Below are 21,948 nucleotides of genomic sequence, written 5' to 3'. Positions count from 1 at the left end.
GGATCGGAATCCACTTAATTAATTAATATATATATATATATATTATGGAAATGAAAATATCAAAATTGTGCAAGGCATAATCAAACTTGACTTTGAAGTTTGAAGTATATATATATATATATATATGAGTATTTTCTTGGATTTTCAAAATGAAAATTTTCTGTTTACATTGTTAATTACATAAATGCGCTAGCTGTAGTTTAATTTTAGCTAGACCTTATGTAGTGGATTAGTTGGTTTGTCATGTCACATATCCCAAAATAATATCTTAGAAGATCTAATAATCTTTTGCAAGATTTGGCAATTTACATCTTACTCGAGTTTTATGCAATCAATCATATTTTGGTCTTAAAATTAATTATTAGGTTTTGTAAAACCATTACTTTAGTGCGAGGATGTTGAATATTTGGTGCCCCTGATAATTGATTTTTTTTAATCAGTAATTAAATTTTTTTTTACATGATCACTTATTGTAAATCATTTTGTTTTACTTCTATATTTTGTTTACATAAATTATGTAGTGGTACTCGAAGGGATTTTTTATATAATGGTGAAATCCGCAATCAATCGTATCTTTAGATGCATACTAAATAAGATCCAATCATCTTTTTTTTTTTTACAATAAAGGTTTAACTAAATAAATTATGTCAATTTATGGCATTATATCATATCCGTTCGAACACCACTAGAGATATTAATTTTTTTGCTAAAATTGTTGCATTTAATTCTGATTTCTGCGTAGTAATACTTCTCATGACCAGCTGCAGGTACGTACCCTTAATATACATAATTATTATTAAATTATATTAAACAAATAATGTTTCAGTCAAAAGGCAACGTCAACATTAATTTTACTTGTATTGTACAACTTTTCACTTCAGCGCATTAAACTATATATAGTTGAACAATGTGCATGGTTCTAATATTTTGTAAAATACACAACTAGCCTTAGGGTAATCAAATGTTAAAATAAACTATTCGTGTGTGTCATATGATAAATAACTTGCATATTTTTCAGTTCTCAAATCGTCCGAATTTCTTTATATATATTTTTTTCCTTGTACGTTTTTTTTCCTAAATCTAAAAAAAAATGTGAATGCTAGCGGTTGAGAGAAAAAAAGGTAGGACAAAATACAAATTAAATAGGTTAGAAATGGAGCTTGAGGGAGTTTGTTTAGTTTGGGAGAGGGAGTGGGCGTAGGCCGTAGGGGTATAAAAGAAAGAAAATGGTAAAAAAATTAAAATGACACAAAAAACGATTAATATATATATTGCTCGCATTTCATAAATTTGTAAAAGATGTAAATTCGGATGTAAAAAGTGAATGGATCCACACATTTTTAAACATGGTCGCTTAGATAATTAGGATATTATCTTATAAATAGCGTGAAATCAACTTATCCAGTAAATATCTATTATTTATTGATAAGCCAATACTTAATTTTATAATATAGTTAAATATTTAATTAAAGTTGAGATATCTATATTAATTAGTTCTAATTATTTGGTAAAGTCTTATAATATATAGGCTGCGTTTACTTGCCTTCATAAATGAAGGATAACATAGATAATACCAACTAATCCTATGTTTACTTGCAAAATTAAGAAATTGTATAAATCTTTAGGCCCGTTAATGATAGGATTGTGAGATGATTTTTAGTCCTAAATTTTTAATGGGATTATAAATATTATGGAGTGAGAGAATGAAAAAAATCAATTATGTTTTTCCTTTTTATCTTTCATCTTCTTTCCTTCTTTGTAGAACATATGATTATTATGATAGCTTAAGGGTGAAATCGTAATTTATTCTTAAGTATAATTCAATCCCAAAATTAATCCATCTAACTAAACATATTATTATTTATCTGATAGGTTACACCTAAAAATTCAACTGGGCCTAAGCCCAATCATTAAGGTCCACTCCGAATATTTTTAAGGCCCAAGCTTATTTAAATATTATATGTATTTAATTCAAGCAGGCCCTGAATTCTACAAAAGCCCATAAGAGGCTCAAGCCCATAAGGCTCTCCGAATATCTATAAATAGCTCAAGTCACCTCATTATTAAGGTACACACTTTTTTGAGCAATATATCGCTCTATTCTCGATTATTATTCCTTGAGTAGTAACTGACTTGAGCGTCGGAGTGCCTTCGCCGGGAACCCTCCCGGCTCCTCTGACTTTGTTTTGTGACGTAGGAACAACCCACTGAAGATCTCCTCCGGGAACATACCAGGATTTACTGATACTCCGGACTTTGCGGAAGCATCGTGTCCTATACAAGTGATTTTTGGCTACATCAGCTTGGCGCCGTCTGTGGGAAACTGTTCATTACGTCATTGAGAACACATATTACTTCAAAAATGTCTCAAGGAAATATTAACAATGGAAACGCACCGCAGAGTATTACTCTCACCCGTGAAGACTTGACCGCGCTAATGGAAAACACAGCCGCACTCGCAGCAAAAGATGCAGTTGCTCAGTACCTAGAAACTCGCAAGCGCAAAAGCAGCAAGAAAAAGGCTCAGACTGAAGGCTCGTCATCTCTTGACCCTAATAACGGAGACCCAAATAAAGATAAATCTAAAGTGAATGATAAAGATCAAGGGGGGACCAAGAAAAATACTACTCAGAAAGACGGTGAAGCAAGTGTTCACACAGTTCATGACATTTCTGGCGAAAACAAGATCACTAATCCAGCTCGGAAGGATGGATCTCGCACACATGTAACTGGAGAGAATATTTCCGCAATTTTGCCGTCACGCCGAAGCCCCTTCACTGATGACATATTATCTGAAGCATTACCAAAGGGAGTCAAAATCCCCAGCTTACCTGAGTTCGATGGAACGAGTGACCCCCAAGACCATATTGACAAATTCTACGCGAAAGCGGATTTGTATGATATCACAGATGCTGCATACTGCAAAATTTTCCGAACAACATTATCAGGAAGAGCGCTCACATGGTTCAACAAGTTACCCTCCGGATCTATTGCCAATTTGGAGCAACTTACTGACTGCTTCATCCAGCAATTCTCAATTAACAAAAAATACCCAAAAACAGCAGCATATTTGTTCACAGTCATTCAAAAAGAAGGAGAATGTCTGAGGGACTATGTTCGGCGATTTACTCATGCGGTGCACGAAGTCTTACATGTGAACCATGATTTGTTAGCCGGAATAATGCAGCAAAACTTGCGTCATCGGAAGTTCAAGGAATCAATAGCGGGAAGGCCGCCCAAAAACCTAGAGGAATTACTGGAAAGAGCTGAGAAATACATTCGGGTTGAGGAATCTATTGAACCACACTACCTGAATAAAAGAAAGAGAGAAGAAGATAAACCAGATATTAGAAAGCGAGACGAGAAGCGAACAGCACAGAGCCCCCGTCTCCAGAATACACCCCTCAATGCACGTCTGACCGATATACTGGTAGTGGCTGAAAAACAAGGATTGTTACGTCCCCCTCGCCCAATGCAGAATAACCCAAAGCGCCTACGTTCGAAAAAGTATTGTCATTTTCATAAAGATAAAGGCCATACTACAGAAGATTGCTTCAGTTTGCGAGCAGAAATTGAAAAACTCATAAAGCGCGGACATTTGGGGAATTTCGTGGACAAGTCCCGCGGTGAAAAACGAGACGACAGGCGTCGGGACGAACAACCAAAACATGACTATCAAAAGCGCCATGACGAAATTGGGAAACAGCATGAACGAGCGGATGAAAATTTGCCCTCGGGAGGGGTAATCGCCGTAATCACTGGGGGGCCTGCTTGTGGCGACTCGAACAATGCAAGAAAAGCTCTTCTGCGAGCAGCAAAAGGAACCAACAATTTATCCAGCCCCACATCCTTGTCAATATGTGAAGTTGAAACCATCCAAGATGGATTATCATTCAGTGACAAAGATCTGGAGAACCCTCGGGGTACCCATAATGATGCTTTAATCATCTCAGCCACAATCTCCAATTTTTGGGTAAAGAAAATTCTAGTGGATTCTGGAAGTTCGGCCGACATAATTTTTCATAATGCATTCGTAAAGTTGGGTATTAGTAATGCACAGTTAACTCCAGTCAACACTCCACTAGTCGGATTTTCCGGAGAAATAGTTGAAGCTTTGGGAGAGGTAACGCTTCCTCTATCCTTGGGTTCTTACCCCAAGCGGTCTACTAAAATGGTGAAATTCCTTGTGGTAAAAGCTTCATCTGCGTACAATGTGATATTGGGACGACCAAGTCTCAATATATTCCAAGCCATCGGATCGACATATCATATGAAGCTGAAGTTTCCGACGCCAGGAGGAGTAGGAGAAGCCCTTGGTGATCATCGTCTAGCTAGAGAGTGTCATGTAGTGACTCTGCGGGGTTCGTCAGAAAATCGGAAAAGACAAGTCTCTAGCGAGGAAAAACCACCAAAACCCGAAAAGCTTTTGCGTGAAAACGGAATTCATTTGGTGGATGAAGAAGCTGAGAGCAAAGAGAGAATAACAGCAACTGAAACTCTGAAACATGTGGCAATCATTCCAACTGATCCCAAGAAAACCCTAAAGATTGGGACCGAATTACCTCCTGAGCTGGAAGAGAAGTTGAAAAATTTTCTTGGTCGCAATCTGGACGTGTTTGCTTGGGGTGATGAGCATCTGCCAGGAATACCTCATGAATATGCGCTTCATCACCTCCGTGTTGATCCGAAAATGAGACCGGTGAAGCAAAAGAAAAGAGCATTTGGTCCAGAGAAAAATCGGCATATAGCCGCGGAAGTGGAGAAACTCTTAGTGGCAAAGTACATCAGGCCAGTTTCATACCCAGATTGGCTTGCAAATGTGGTTTTAGTACCAAAACCTGGAGGAAAGTGGCGTTTGTGTATAGATTTCACTGATCTCAACAAAGCATGCCCCAAAGATCCGTTTCCACTCCCTCGAATTGACTTGTTAGTCGATTCGACAGCAGGATGCGAGCTGCTCACTTTTCTTGATGCATATCAAGGATACAATCAGATCGGCCTAGCGCCAGAAGACCGAGAAAAAGCAAGTTTCATCACTGATCGAGGAATTTATTGTTATGATATAATGCCGTTTGGTCTGAAAAATGCTGGAGCTACCTATCAGCGTTTGGTAAATAGCATGTTCGAACAATTGATCGGGCGTAACATGGAAGTTTATATAGATGACATGCTCGTCAAAAGTATTCAAGCATCTAATCATTTGGAAGATCTTGAGGAATGTTTCAGTATACTCAGAAAATATAGGATGAAACTTAATCCGGATAAATGCACTTTTGGTGTACGAGGAGGCAAATTTCTCGGTTATATGGTGTCAGAACGAGGAATAGAGGCCAACCCTGAAAAAATCAAAGCTATTTTAAACATGAATCCTCCGAAGAGTGTAAAAGGCATCCAAGAATTGACAGGACGTTTGGCCGCCCTCAACCGATTTATCTCAAGATCTGCAGACAAGGGTTTACCATTTTTCAAAATGTTGAGGAGTGGGAAAGGTTTTCAATGGACAGAAGAGTGTCAGCAAGCATTTGACGAGTTGAAAGTACATCTGACCTCTCCGCCGTTGTTGGTGAAACCAAACGAAGGTGACACCCTGTTAATTTATCTGGCAATATCTGCGGAGGCGGTAAGTGCAGTATTGGTCTCTGAAGTAGGACGTGAGCACAAGCCAGTTTATTATATCAGTCGAACTTTACACGGAGCAGAATTAAGATATACAAAGATCGAGAAACTGGCACTGGCTTTGGTAATTGCAGCGAGAAAATTACGTCCTTACTTTCACTCTCATCCAATAATTGTACTCACCAATCATCCTCTCAAACAAATTATCTCGAGTCCTGAAGCATCAGGAAGAATGGTTAAGTGGGCTGTTGAACTGAGCCAATATGGAATTGAATATCGCCCGCGTCCAGCGATTAAAGCGCAAATTCTGGCTGATTTTCTAGTAGAAATGACAGTAACTCAAGAAGAGAGTTCCACCCAAACATGGATGGTTTATGTCGACGGGTCATCAACCTCTACGGGAAGCGGTGCAGGTATAGTTGTGGAGAGCCCACAGGGAGATAAATTTCAATATGCCGTCAAATTTCTATTCCCTGCAACGAATAATGAGGCAGAATATGAAGCTTTCATCATGGGAATTAAATTGGCCCTGTCAGTCGGAGCAAGAAGACTGACGATACACAGTGACTCCCAACTTATCGTCAGTCAAGTTAATGGAAATTATGAAGCAAAGGAAGATAAAATGTTTGCATACCTCACTCAAGTAAACGAGCTTCTCTCGCGTTTAGACAGCTATGATATAAAGCAGATACCTAGAGGGGAAAATGAGTCAGCAGACCGCCTTGCCAAGTTAGCAAGCTCCTTGGCCAACATTGATAATAGGAAAATTACATTCCTAACTTATGGCAAGGAAGAAACTGATGGAAGTGATGTTACAGTCTTCTGTGCTGACAGCAAAGAGCCTAGTTGGAAAGATGAAATAATCGACTATTTAAAGCAAGAGAAACTACCTGCTAACCAAGTCGAAGCTCGAAAACTTAGAGTGAGAGCTGCTCGGTTCACGATCATTGACGGAGAACTGTACAAAAGAGGTTTCTCTTCACCTTACCTAAAGTGTCTAACGCCAGCTAAGGGAAACTATGTGCTCCGTGAAATTCATGAAGGAATATGTGGAAATCATTTAGCTGGCAGAGCTCTCGCGGGGAAAGCATTGCGCCAAGGGTACTTTTGGCCAACGATGAAGCAAGATGCTATGGAGTTAGCAAAACATTGTCATGCATGTCAAGAGCATGCTAACTTCCATCACCAGCCGGCTACAACCTTACAGCCCCTGGAAAGTCCTCTACCTTTTGCTCAATGGGGAATGGATTTGGTAGGTCCTTTTCCTCCTGCTACCGGACAAAGAAAATTTCTGATAGTAGCTGTGGATTATTTCACCAAATGGGTCGAAGCTGAACCATTGGCCAAAATATCCGAGAGAGATGTAATCAATTTCTTATGGAAGAATATAATATGCAGATTTGGCATTCCTCAAACCTTGGTTTCAGATAATGGAACTCAATTCTCTGGAGCGAAGATAAAAGACTGGTGCAGAGGACTCTCTATCAGGCAGTTCTTTACTTCTGTAGGGAATCCTCAAGCAAATGGGCAAACCGAGGTCACCAACCGGACCATTCTACAGCACCTCAAAACACGCCTAGGCAATGCCAAAGGAAAATGGGTGGATGAGTTGCCAAGTGTTCTATGGGCATATCGAACCACCCCACGCTCTTCAACTGGAGAATCTCCTTTCAACTTGGCCTACGGAGCGGAAGCTGTGGCTCCTGCCGAAATCGGAGAGCAATCATGGCGAGTGAAACAGTACACTCCATCTGGGAATGACCAAGCCCTCCGAATTTCATTGGACTTGGTGGATGAACTGAGAGATGGAGCTTCAACACGAGCCGAGAGATATCGAGCTTGTATGACTAAAGCATACAATGACAGAGTCAAACCAAGATCTTTCCAAGTAGGAGATCTTGTATTGAGAAAATCTGACATCTTAAAGCCTGTGGGCAAAGTGGATCCGAAATGGGAAGGCCCCTACAAAGTAATTGAAATTGTGAAGATGGGAACATATCGCCTCAAACATTCAGATGGAAGAATACTTCCCAGGCCTTGGAACGTGGCCAACCTGAAGAAGTTTTATGCATAAACTGCAACTCTCGTCAATAATAGGCTAAATTTATCTTTTTTAGCATATTTTCCTTATGTTTTCATATTACAATTTTGTGATACATTGTTCAACTAATTTGATTATTGTTTTTATATAAACAGATTACTTTGTCGAAAGCATATCATATCTCCTCTCCTATACTAACGCTTACTTACGACATAAACGTCATAGACCCTAGCAATCATAAAAAATTCCCAACAGTAAGAGGCTTGGCCAGCCCCTTGGGACATTTGAACTTATGACGCTGTAAGAGGTCAGGACGACATAATAACATTATAAGTCCCGGGATACCTCACCACGCACGAAGTGGGTTTAGGAATTCCCCATGAGACAAAATCTTGGGAGATTGATCCCCTCCCAAGTACTCCATTGTTAAAGCGATAGTATTTTATTCATCAAACAAGTATGCAATAGCAACTTCAAAATGCAAAAGAGATATGATAATCGACAAATACTTACTTACTCAAAAAGAACAAAAAAAAAAGTCTATGACTTTGACTCTGTCACAAAAAAATTTTGCCCGAAAGTGGCAAGAAATAATAAAGCTAAACTGTTCCACGGTTTAGTCTCCATATAGCTTCGACACACACCGTCATTATTGGCTGTATAAGCTAAAAATTCGAACGCAAAGCTTCGATCATCTCCTCATCACCCAGACCTCCCAGTAAATCTCCTAAGGGAGGATCCGAGTCATCTTCAACTCTGGCAAGACTAGGCTCCGGAATGTTTGGGTGAATCATCATAATAATTTCCTCTGGAACTAGTTGAGTTTTCCGTAGTTCCTTGCGGCAATCCACTACAACTTCATCATGAATAACGATCGCCCGCTGAATCACTTCATCTCTAAAATCTGTGGACTCTCGGTAGCATTCAATTGCTTTTTCTCCGGTACTTCGCAAGAGATTCTTGCCTATTGACGAATTGAGAAAAGTCTCACCGGTCTCCGATTCATGGGAATATTTTCCCTTAAGTAGCTCCATATCCTTGCACATTGCATCATACTTTTTGGATTTCTCTTCAAGCTCCTTTTGCGATTTGAGAAAATCATCTCGGGCCTTAACACCTTCCTCGCCGAGTCTTTTGCACTCTCCCCTTAATGACGCCAGCTCGTCATCAAATTTTCTCCCGGAATTTCGAGACCTCTCTTCTCGAAATTGAAAAGTTTGGGCAAGCGATAAAATCTGCAAAGACCCATAGATAAGGAGTATTGTTTACTACATAAAAATCATAACAAATATCAAACGTATAATAATATACCTGGAAGGCAGACGAGGCAAGAGACCGAGTTAATACTTCGGTAGGCTGAGGCAGTAGATGCAACCTGTCATGATCTCCAATGAGATTAGCTCCGGTTCTCCAACCAATCTCTGGATCCTTCAAATCCCAAAAAGAACCAGCATTATTCTTGTGATTCACACCCTCCAAGAACAAGTGACGACCCTCACGAGTATCGGGAGGAACTGTTCTTTCATCCTCACGTCTTCTTTTTGGATTTATTCTACCATTAGCATTCTCCCTAGTACGGGTATCACGGTCAGCATCATTTCTTCTACCACCATTCCTTCGGTCACGAGTGTCAGTATTTTTAGATGGAGGACCAGAACAATTGACACGGTCGGATGGCCCGGGAGAATTCCTCCTCCTTGGAATCCCTTGGGAATTGTGATTACCTCGATCCATTGGTGACTCTTTTCTCGATGTTTTTGACGGAGTTTTCTCGTTTTTCTCTATGCAAGCGCGAACCTCCGCCAAACTTAATTTGTCACCTACAAACAAACACAAAGAGAAGAGTGACAATGATCAGTAAATAAATTTAATAAATTTTAAATTACCACGAGTAGAAGAATCCAAAGAAGACGCAAAATACAGTCATCAAAATTCAATTTGAACAAAGCATTACCGGCAGGAATCAAACTTTTTGGGTCAACCAACTCCTGGAAGAGGCCTAAGGAACGACATTTAAGTTGCAATTCACGGTGGATTTTGCTAAATATAATTTTCCTATGGCCCGGACTCCAAACTATGGGAACCTCCCAACCATAATCCCATACATAAACAAAATTTTTTCTCCAATCATTTTTTGGAGATGGACAACGAGATAAAAACTTACAATCTCCCCGAGGTAGAAAATAAGTATAGGAACCCGGCATGGAGCGACGCACCGAGAAAAGCGCATAGAATAAGTCTATAGTCGGGGACATTTTAATTTCACTCACTCTACGTAGGAAACACGTAAAGAGAAGAATCGCACTTGGTGTTAATTGACTTAAACTCACCCCGAGACTATCTACAATTTCTATCAAAAGGGCATGAGGAGGGAGCGAGAAACCAAAATTAAAGTACTCCAGATATACAGTAAAATATCCCGGAGGCGGTTCATGGCAAAGATCTCCATTTTTGGGAATCTTAAGGATATTTTTAGAGGATAAGTCAAATTTTTTACTTGGACTTAAAATCTCCGACTCGTCCAAAAGACGCTCGCTCACTCCTCCCGAAGACTCTTCAGAACCACTATTATCGCAAGAATTCGGGTTACTATCAATTTTTAAATAAGGTGATACCACTGTTTTCAAATCACTCAAAGAATATAGACACTCATCAATTTCACTGTCACCGCTAGACCCCACTGGCGAAAGGGAAAGAGTATCTCGGTTAGCAACTAACACCGAAAATACCTTACCCCGTGAAGGGAGACCTGCAACGTTTTTTAAAGAATAAATCATATAAAAAATTAAACAAAATTTCATAGTCATGTTATATATATATATATATATATATATATATATGAAATACATAAGCATAAAAATTACTTATTATTATTTTATTTTTAGGAATATTATATATATACCTATACGTATAGATATGTAACATGTGCATCTTTATATACGAATGTATATGTGTCTATATCCATCACAGACCAAGGTCATCATCACCACCATCTTCGGCCGACCGCCGTGCAGCCTCCACGTTCTCCGGCGAGTTTTCCGCCTCGCAACCACCACCCTCTCCAGCGAGTTTTTCCGTCGCTGCGTAGCCGTCTTCTTCATCATCGCTGGCCGCAACCCATCTTCGACGGCAACCTTCTTCCCGTCGAGCCAGATTTGGAAGGCATGGAAGCTCCTCCATGGCTGGACATCGACGGAAGCCCTCGATGGATCATCACGTAGCCATTCACGCCCGGTTATATTCGGCCCAGAATCTGGCTATGCTCTTCCCAGAACACGCAGCCATGGAGACTCCACTTCGCGGACTCCGACACCCTCCTAGAATTGTAGCGTCGAGTTACCGCCTTCCGACCTCGAGTGCAGAATCTGACCCCGTTCCCACTCGGAAACACGGCCATGACTGGCGAGCTCGAGGCTTGCGGACTCCGGAACCCTCCTGAGCAAAACCGCCACTTCGTTAACCACCGCTGCCCGTCGCCATCCACCGCCGCACGTACTTTCCCAGGACCTCGCCGTCCTTTTGCCGTGAATAACGTGGGAGATGATGGATCATGACCATGGATGCGAGAGTACACACGGTACACATATATTCGATATATACATACGCACAGAAAATCTTTTCAAAAACAAAAAAAAAAAAAAAAAAAAACAAGAGGAGATGATGAGCGTGAATCGGAGGAGGTGATAGACACACGTATAAACATAGATACATACAAATAATATCGTGTATTCACGTTGCCAAAGAAGCGCCAAGTTTGGAAAGGAAAATATGAGATAAAATAAATAATGAGGAGAGAAGATAATGAATTTACAAATTCATGTATATTCTCAAATTGGAAGACACATGGGAGACAATTACCTGCCATATGTGTCTCTTCTTTACTTTTCAGTATACAATCACGTGATGCCGCTACAAAAAAGTTGTCAAGATTAATTTTTAATTGCTATGTTGTCTCGACAACAATATGGTTTTGAATTTATAATCACAGTAGTTGGTAGAGTTCTACTGGGATTCTATAATTAATATTCTAATAGGATTTTGTTTCCTATCAATTACGCTCTAATTATTATTCTGCTGGGATTTTAATTCTATTGCATCCCAGTCCTACTACGATTTCTCCATCTTGGTATATCCAGGTCCGTAATTTTTGCAGTGGCTCATAATATTCGTTCTCGGAAATTAAATTTCTGGCAATACTCCGGTAAAAAATCTACTCTCGGTCCTCTCAACACATGCGACACGCCCGAGAGTGGGGGGCCTATGATAGGTTACACCTAAAAATTCAACTGGGCCTAAGCCCAATCATTAAGGTCCACTCCGAATATTTTTAAGGCCCAAGCTTATTTAAATATTATATGTATTTAATTCAAGCAGGCCCTGAATTCTACAAAAGCCCATAAGAGGCTCAAGCCCATAAGGCTCTCCGAATATCTATAAATAGCTCAAGTCACCTCATTATTAAGGTACACACTTTTTTGAGCAATATATCGCTCTATTCTCGATTATTATTCCTTGAGTAGTAACTGACTTGAGCGTCGGAGTGCCTTCGCCGGGAACCCTCCCGGCTCCTCTGACTTTGTTTTGTGACGTAGGAACAACCCACTGAAGATCTCCTCCGGGAACATACCAGGATTTACTGATACTCCGGACTTTGCGGAAGCATCGTGTCCTATACAAGTGATTTTTGGCTACATCATTATCCATAACCACTCTCTATCCTATCAAATTATATTAATAATCATACTTTAATCTATCCTTGCTCAATCCATCATTCAAAGTAAACGTAGCCATATAGTATTAACTAACTAGTTAAAATTATAATATTTTATTAAGAAAATTGTTTATTTTTAAAAAAAAATTAAAAATTCTAAACAACACATATGAATGTTTTGAGTGGATCACTGTATTATCTGTAAACTTATTATCAGATTTTGTTATGGATATAATTGTGCCACGGAGCTTACACTTTCCTCCAATTTGAAAGATATAAGTAGGAAAAAAATACTGGCCATGCGAGAGATGTTTGGTAGGTTTTGAAATTAGTAACGTTTTGATTTTCTATTGCGATTCATTTATATGTACTATAGTGTATTGGTGCATGCATTGTATGTTTGTATATTTTGTAATTAATTTGATCTATATTCAAATAAAAGAAATATTATAATTGTAAAAATTATTTAGATACTAATCTATAATTTGAAATATCGAAATAAAAAAAAAAACAAAAGTGTAATATATATATCACATAAGGGCTTTATATATAAGGAGATATATCTTCCTATATATAAAGAATCTTCCCTTAGATCTTTTCTTTTGTCGAAATTGTCCTTATGTGATATAAGTATTACACTTTTATTTTTAATTATTTTTTAAAAAAATTCAATATTTCAAATTTCCATATTTTTCTCAACTAAACATTATAGATAAGATAAATTGAGAAATAAATTTTAAAATTATTTTTATATTATTTTATAAATGAAAAAAAATAAATTTAAATATTATCAAAAAAATAATATTTATACATAACATACAATGTTAAATATATTATATGATTTTATACACATGCAACGCATATGTGTGATAATGCTAGTGTAAATAATCTATCTCTTATTCCCTTAGACACAATCTTTTGTTTTGCCAAAATTTCCCTCCCTTTTTTTTTTAATTTTGCTATTTCAAATTACAAATCTCTCCCTATATATAAAGAATCTCCCCTTAGACATCATCTTTTGTTTTGAAAAATTGCCCTCACTTTTGTTTTTTTTTTTTAATTTCGCTATTTCAAATTACAGATTAGTCCTAGATAATTTTTACAACTATAAGATTATTCCTAATTGAATATAAATAAAAAATTAATATAAAAATATTATACAAGCACGCAATATATTCATCAATACACTAGTATATATAAAAAAATCACAAGAGCGGCGGAATAAAATAATGGACAACAGATTATATAAACGAAAACATCAAAACATTTTTTAAATTTTCTTTAGAATAAACATTTTGATTTTTTTAACATATAAACATTTTGATTTTTATCATATATATATTCGAATTTTTTTATCATATATTCTTTAAAATTCAGATCTTATATTCGAATTTTTGTCTTTGTACTGTATCCTCTGATTTTGTATGATTTTATTTATCCTTTATCCGGAGTGCTGAGATATCAGTGACATATCTGGGAAAAAAAAAAAAAGGACTTTAATTGCTAAAAAAAAAACAAACATTGTGAACTAAGATTGAAATTTAATATATATATAAATGATCAAAATCGCAAAAAAACAAGATCACAAAATAATTTTCCCAAAAATTTATATATATATATATATATATATATATATTTAGTTAACATGCACGCGCGATGCATGTACTAAATAATTGATTAACTTGCTAACAGTCATTAGATGCATCCTTCCCGCACGGATGGAGTCCATTTGTTCGAACGTTTCTCATCCACTTCCCAACTGTTGTAGTTGTACATGACCTCGAGCCATGGCACGATCGAGACATTTACGTTGCATGTCCACATACAAATGCTAGCTAGAAGAAATATGAAAATCGTTTATATATTATGATACATGTCTCGACTCCAATCACCTGTATCTAGTCTAGCATCCTAATATGAGAGTGCTCTGCTATTTGTTTTTCACATTATCAATGGATTACACTGCCCTTTTAAAATACAAGGAAAAAATAGATTGTAATGTTTTCAAAATAACATTATTTACTATAATTTATCAGAAATTAAAAGTAACCAATATCGTCATAAATTAAATTATACTTTTTTTTCAATCATTTAATTCGTGCTCAGTATATACTTTTTCTTCAAAAAAAAAAAAAAAAAACTAGCTCTGTGACAACCCGTCAGGAGAAAAACGATAAAACTGATTTCGAAGAGATATGAAACAGGACCAGCGGTACTTAGACATACGTCTCTCCCTGGATTCATTGGCTTAACAACCTAACTCATCTGTCATGCCACAAATATAAGGAAATAAAATTATGCTTTAGCTAACCGTTGTAATTTTTGGCTAAATAATAAGCGTTGATCCTAACATGTTTAAAATATTTTGAATGCTATAGTTTATCTTTGAGATATATGTATTTTAATTAATAATTCGAAAATATCTATACAAAGAGCATGGGAGTATGATGCTTATTTACCATAAAATAATATTTAATAAATATACTCCTTAAAAAATTACTAATAAACTAATTTTGAAAATAAAATTTATGTATCTGATTGAGTTTAATAAAAATAAATTGCACTAAAAAACAATGTAGGCTAAAGTTTTTTTTTCTAATTGGATCATGTACTAATTAAACTAATATCAATTTTCATATATCAATTTTTAAATATTTTGTATATCAAAATTCTTTTACCTCATTGTTAAAATATTTTGTTTGTTTTTTTTAATTAATCGTTTTTACAGGACAGAAAAAAATAGCCAAAAGGCCAAAACTTATTGGGCGTACACACCAAAATCGTATTCATATTGCCGGAATTTTAGTTTTAAAACAAGTCTTGGCCCATTTTACCCATCATACAATGCCAAAATTCGATTTATTTCTAATTTTTACACAATTTGTTTCATAATTCTAATATCAATTATATTGTCTCCTGGAACAAATTACTTATTAGATGAAATTAGGTTCAATCTTTGGTTGCGAAAATTCCCAGAAATATTCAATTATTCGTGCCTCAATGCAAATGCATATTGTTCGATAATTGTTGGCAAACGATTAAAAAAATTGATTATGGTTTTTCTTTACACAGTTTTCAAAAACATTTTTTTTTAAAACATATTGAGGGAGTGTTTGCAAAAAAATTTATACTTTTGTAGAAGTAATTAAATTTATAGGTTATAAAAAATTAAGAAAAATAAAAAATTGGTAGTGTTTGGAAACAAATATGAAAATCTTAAAATCAAATTTGGGTAGTGTTTGATAAATAAGTGATTATAGTGATTTTAACATTGAACTTTTTATTAAAATCACTTTTGGAGAATCATAATTACCATATGACTAGCTTTTGGATTTCAATTAAGTTAAGTATAAGCTAACACATAATTTAGGTCTAAAAAACACACACAATTGATTTTTTTAAAACCAAAATATAACAATCATTTTTTTAGTGATTGCAAAAACTCCCTAAAACATCACCTGAATTGAATCGACCTATTAAGGGAGTGCTTGCAAAAGATTATACTTTTCTAAAAGTGATTAAATTTATAGATTATAAAAAAGTTAAGAAAAATAAAAAGTTGTAGTTTTTGGAAACAAATGTGAAAATCTAAAAATCAAAGTTGGTAGTGTTTGATAAATAAATGATTAGAGTGATTTTAACATTATATTGACTTTTTTTATTAGAATCACTTTTGGAGAATCATAATCATCATATGACTAGCTTTTGGATTTCAATTAAGTTAAACATAAACTAACACATAATTTGGGTTTAAAAAACACATAAAAGTGATTTTTTTAAGCCAAAATCTAACAATAATTTTTTTTAATGATTGCAATTTACAAACACTCCCTAATTAAAGTTTGTTCACATTCGAACGTATATGCATGAAATTGAAAATTTTGTGTCCCATTAAAGGTCAAGCTTTTAATTATTTACCAAATAAGTTTTGAGAAATTTACTATGTGAAGTCCCTTTTATAAATTGTTGCTTAATTTTCATCCAAAAAAAATATTTGAGTAAGATCGACAATTCGTCTTTTTCATTCTGAATTTATACCCTTTATGTTAATATTAATTTAAATTTAAATCACTTAGTCAGTAATTAGTATATATAGTAATTCATTTAGTTAATTGCATTTAATTATTATCTAATGCATTTTAAATTTTTAAGTTCTAATACGATTTTATATTATTAAAAGTCGTTTTAATCTTAAAAAAATTTAAACATGGGTAAGTAATTGTTGCAAAAGAATTGATACGGAATATATTTATAAAAGTAATTAATTTAAATTTAGTTTCAGGCACTCATCCATTGGATGAATTATTTATATATGATTCATCTCATCCATTGGATGATTGTCACTTCATAGGTGGGCATGGAGGTGGGCACGGGAGATGGGCAGGATAGCAAAACTCTATATATATATATATATATATATATAAATAAATAAATGCATGATCAAATCAAATATTCATTTGTCAAGGAGCCAAGCCCAACTTTTTTGAGGGGAAAAAAAGGTAGATTTTTACCTCGTCGGTTTTTCATATAAGATTTTAAGGAATGTGATTACTAGATTGAATAAATTTGTCTTTGCGGAAATTTTTATTGAAATATGTTAATAAAATATAGAAATATCAATGGATTAGGTTCATTGGATCAGTCCATCGCATGAAATATATGTATTGAGATTTATAATTTTTCTACCCAATCAAATGATGGATCAGTTCGTCATATACCGTCTAATATAACTTAAAATTGAATACTTTAATGCTACAGCGAGGATATTACCCCTACTGTAACTGTGTCCATCAATTGACCACATATGCAAATCATGTGAAACCCACATAATTTTTTGCCAATCTTAACCTTACACAGAGAGATTAGTACCCCTCCGTAGGGTGGAATTAGCCCTTAAAACTAGTAAGGTCTCGTCAACCATCCACCCCCAGGCCCCAACTTTCCAAATGGAGAGCTGTGACAAGCTACAGCTCACCCCCTTCTCGGCCTGTTTTGATGGCTTTATCAGCCTATTATAATATACAATTTCTCTTTTTCTGAATTTTTTATATGAAATATTTTAGAGTAATTTTACGGCAAACAATATTGAGATATAATATATGATCCACAAACTACTATCATACTACACGATCCATAGCGTTTATCATTGAAACTTAGTCATGAAATGTATGTGTGAATTTCTTTTTTTTTTAAAAAAAAAAGCAAACATTTTAACGATAAATAGTGATCAAAGAGCCGTCACATCATGTCACCCCAAGAAACATCAATATCAATAATGATAATAAAATGCCAGTTATAGAGTTCAATAAAAGGCCAACATTCGGACAAAATCCATTACATACATCAAGTTCTTTGCCCCCAAAGTAATCACATATACAACATTTCCCTTTTTAGTCCATACATCACAAGTACCCGTTCTGCAAATCCCTTGAACTATCATCCATAATCTCCTTTATATTTGTGATCATCTTCAACACCTGCCACATGGTCGGCCTCTGCTCGGCCGACGTCAAGCTGCACATGCTCGCGACCTCGACCAACATTCTAAGACGCGTGTCATCCTCAGCATCATCTTCTCTCATCGCTCGAACCCAATCCGGCATGTCGGGAGGCGCAAGAAACGGATGTTGGGAAGGCGGTTTTCCAGTCAAGAGCTCTAACAAGAGGGTACCAAAGGCGTAGACGTCGGATTTGGCCGTAGACTTCCGAGGGGATTTGCGGGTTTCAGGGGCTTTGTAGCCCGTGTTGTCGGGGTCGTCGTCCGACGAAGGGTCGGCGAGGGTTGCCAGGCAGTAGTCTGTGACACAGGCCTCAAAATCAGAGCCCAACAAGACATTGGAAGATTTGAGATTGCCATGGATGAACTTGGATGCTTGGTGGATGTATGCTAGGCCTTGTGCAACATCTTCTGCTATTTTCAGACATGATGTCCAATGAAGAGGTTTGGCTCGGGCCGATCTGGAACCTGCTGATCACAAGATTAAGGAGGCCATGGAAACAATTAACAGAACCAAACAACCATTTAGGAATCGTTACACGTCACGTCGATCACACTTCTAGCGAATCAATCAAGACTTACAAGTAACAGTAACAGTACAACACAAATATTTTAAACCTGCTCCGCCATCTGATATACCCAACGCAAAATATAACCGATGGGTTGATAAAAGCGAGTTAGATTCAAATTTATGTTTACTTCATTAACATATCATGCAATATTAAAGTAGCATCTGCAAATGCTTAAAAAAATTATCAAGAATTTTGAAAACTTCATAGAGCAAACGTTCATTACCATTTTTTTTTCAGGATTTGCACGCACTACCTTAAAATATCTACTCCAACATGAGCATCGAGATTGAAGCAATGCCTACACCACCAAAATTTCATATAATAAATGCAGCAGGCCATGCTATTATAATATGTGTCCAAGAAATTGCACGATTGGAGCCCACAAAGTAATGTTCACTTCCATAAATGAATACTTGATGAAACATTTGACTGGTCATAGTTTTCAAATATTCTAAACATAGAGTCAATATTTAATGCAACATAATTAAAATAAACCAAGAGTAATTAAGACTTAACCTAGTTAAGAATGATATTGCAAAGTTTAATTTAGACTTGATCAAAACTGTCGGTATGTTTGGATAAAAGACAGTGGGGTGTCTATTTAGCTATTTCCAACAGTCTGTGAATCACTGATTGAAATAATCCATTGGACTACAGCCAACTTCATTCACATTCTTACGCAGAAAAAATAAAAGTTATTTCAGACACTATCACTGTCACAACTTGCCCACCACATCCCTCCAACTCACCATAATTATGTAAAATAGAAGAATACAAAACCCATTCTTTTTGTCAGTCCTGGCCCGATGCTTTCCTAGGTAGAGTTACCGAAAGAGTGGCATAAAAAGTTGATTACTTGTTATGTTTTCACCTCCATTCTAATGGTAATCGTGCAATGGCTAATAAATTTAGGAGCTTCACTTGGTTTGAGCTCTAGCTCCTCCTAACTCGAATATCAGCTCTACTGAGAAGACCAAGGACGAAGGCATGGTTACCGTCGAATCATTGTCGATGATAACATCCATATCAACATTCCAAATTGGATAAATGTATACTCAGGCCTCAGCAGTTGGGTTCAAGTGGATGAAAGCCGTCTAAAGTGGACCGTGAAGCCAATCGACTTCTCTACGGGTGGTTGATCTTACACCGGAAGTCGCTTCCAAGCATTTTCACCGAAAAGAAAATGTTCAGATTTTGAGTCCCTATCTGGCTACTGGCCCAACTTTGTTCATGGGTGGGTTAACCTGGATACAAGTAGCTTGAACATTTCTAAAACATTGGGTTCTGTTACTCGTGGCGCTAGTCTAGATCAAGTTCTAATGACTGAGCTAACCAATTAACTATAACGAATCTTTGAGTTATTTACTATTTCTAATGTTGAACAACTTGTGTAAACACAAAGAACAAGATCAGTTGGAGAAATTACCGTGAATAAGATTGAAGAGACTGCCATTAGGTTGATAATCATAAATAATCAACCTTTCTTGTTTAGCCTGAAAATAAGCCCTCACAGAAACCAAATTCGGATGCCTCAGCATACCGACAGATTCCATATGCTGCTCAAATGCATCACCACCTGTAATGGCGGTTTTGCATGCATCCAATCTCTTTACGGACACGATCAACTGGCTAGCCATCACAGCTTTATATGTTGTACCAAGAGTACCCCGACCCAGTAGCTCAGCTGAAGCCCTCATTAACTGATCCATTGTGTACACTTCTTCATCCCCAGAACAAAACAGCAGTTTCCCACTTTTAATCACTTGTTTCTGCTCGTCGGATTTTACTTTCTTGGCTTCTTGATTCCCAGGATTTGTGTTTTGATCTGTTCGGAGTGAAACTAAAGTAGTGTCCCTCTGAGTTTTAGTGACTGTGGTTTCCTCAGGGAATTGGTTTTCTTCGATGGCTTCAATCTGGTCTCTGTTTTCTCTTCTTTTCTTGATCAACGCCATAAGGCTTAAACCAGCTGCCGTTAGAATCAGGACAGCAATCACAAAACCCAGAATCAAGCCTACGTTTTTACGATGTTTATGCTGATTCGGGGGTGAAACGATGCTTAACCCTTGCTGGGACTGTGCGTTCTGCAGAAGCGGCGATGGAGGTGAGGCCACGCTGGCGCTGCCGGCCGATGAGTTAAAGAAAGGTGAATCTTGACAAGGTTTGTTGATAACCTCACCGCAGAGGTTGGGATTATGTAGAAAGGAGGAAACTTGGAATTTCTTGAGAGTTGGGGTCACAGGTACAGGACCGGTGAGGTTATTATTAGAAACATTGAACACTTCCAATAAAGTCTGGTTTAATGGAGGAATGGGCCCATTGAACCGGTTTGAATCCAGCCGGAGGTAACTCAATCGGTCTAAAACCGTCAAATTCTCCGGCAAGAGGCCGGTGAAGTTGTTCTGAGACAAATCAAGAATCAAGATTCGGTGGAGAGACAAAAGGGAGAGAGGGAAAGCTCCGGAGAAGTGGTTATGGTCTAAAAAGAGAGTTTTGAGGTTTATGAGAAGGGAGAAGTCGGGGAGGGTACCGAAAAGCGAGTTGTTTTTGAGACTCAGGACACGGAGCTGGTCGAGGTTCGTGAGCGAGGCGTCGGAAACAGTTCCCCGGAGGCCGAAGCCCTGGACAATGTACCGCACGACGCGGCCTTGCGCGCATTTCACGCCTTGCCATTGGCAGTAATCGAACCTTTCGTTAGTGGTGTAGAGAAGTTTCCCGTCCAAGTCCGCCGCTGACTTGAATGCCAGAAGTGAGATAGCATCAGCGGGAAGAGAGGCAACTGCGCCGCCATCTACGCCGACACCTCCGCTCCCCCTGCCGTTAGCACGAAGGCTGAGTACGAAAGGCAGAAATGACAAAGAAAATAAGAGTCTCACGATGTTGAGCTTCATTTCAAGAATGCACAACGGATGGTTTTGGCTGGAAGTTGGCCGGAGTTGGAGGCCGGGATCGAAGGGTGTGGCAGCTGAGAGGTGGATGCTACGGCGGCAGCTGTGGTGGTAGTACAAAGCTGCGATGTGTGCGGAGCAGCTGGCGGAGGACTGAGCGTAAACAGAGTGGGGGGGTCAAAGTGCACGTGAAAGAGAAGGAAAATTATTTGAAAAAATGGACTACTTTCTTCTCCTGACTTCGGAGATCGTGCGTTTCGATTTTAATATTACAACCAAATTAGGGATGCCCATTAAATTTAAAATTTAATCGGGTATTTAATTATATTATTATATTTTTTTCGAGGATCATTAGATTTTATACATAAACAATGTCGTAATTGTTAAAATATCTAATAAATAATATAAAATATTTGATTTGATGGATTAAATTTCAAGATAAAATAATTTATTACATTTGTATTATTTTCACTAGCGAATACATAAAATATAATATTGTAATTTCACACTTAATTATTTGATTAATATGATGTAAATGATTGTAATTAATAGAAAAATTCTAATAAGATATTCAATGTCATCAAGTCAACAACACATCATCCATTGTTTATTTTTTTTGAAAGACA

General features: G+C 37.0%; 1 protein-coding gene across 2 annotated transcripts; it reads right to left on the bottom strand.

Annotated features, from left to right (window-relative positions):
- Nucleotides 1–17,614: 17,614 nt before the first annotated feature.
- On the bottom strand, nucleotides 17,615–21,575 carry LOC140887036 (probable inactive receptor kinase At5g67200). Of its 2 annotated transcripts, none has more exons than XM_073294044.1 (2): nucleotides 19,864–21,575; nucleotides 17,615–18,336 (listed from the first exon to the last, which is right to left on the bottom strand). In XM_073294044.1, exons 1-2 carry the CDS (start codon nucleotides 21,323–21,325, stop codon nucleotides 17,771–17,773), a joined length of 2,028 nt encoding a protein of 675 aa, XP_073150145.1. In that variant the 5' UTR covers nucleotides 21,326–21,575; the 3' UTR covers nucleotides 17,615–17,770. The 2 variants fall into 2 exon arrangements, with proteins under 2 accessions (XP_073150145.1, XP_073150146.1); XM_073294045.1 differs by having other exon boundaries at nucleotides 17,615–18,333; nucleotides 19,864–21,574.
- Nucleotides 21,576–21,948: the final 373 nt, after the last annotated feature.

This window comes from Henckelia pumila, chromosome 3, assembly GCF_033568475.1.
Source record: "Henckelia pumila isolate YLH828 chromosome 3, ASM3356847v2, whole genome shotgun sequence".
NCBI lineage: Eukaryota > Viridiplantae > Streptophyta > Magnoliopsida > Lamiales > Gesneriaceae > Henckelia > Henckelia pumila.
Note: the sequence above shows the minus strand (reverse complement) of the source record. Positions and strands in the feature narration are given on the sequence as shown.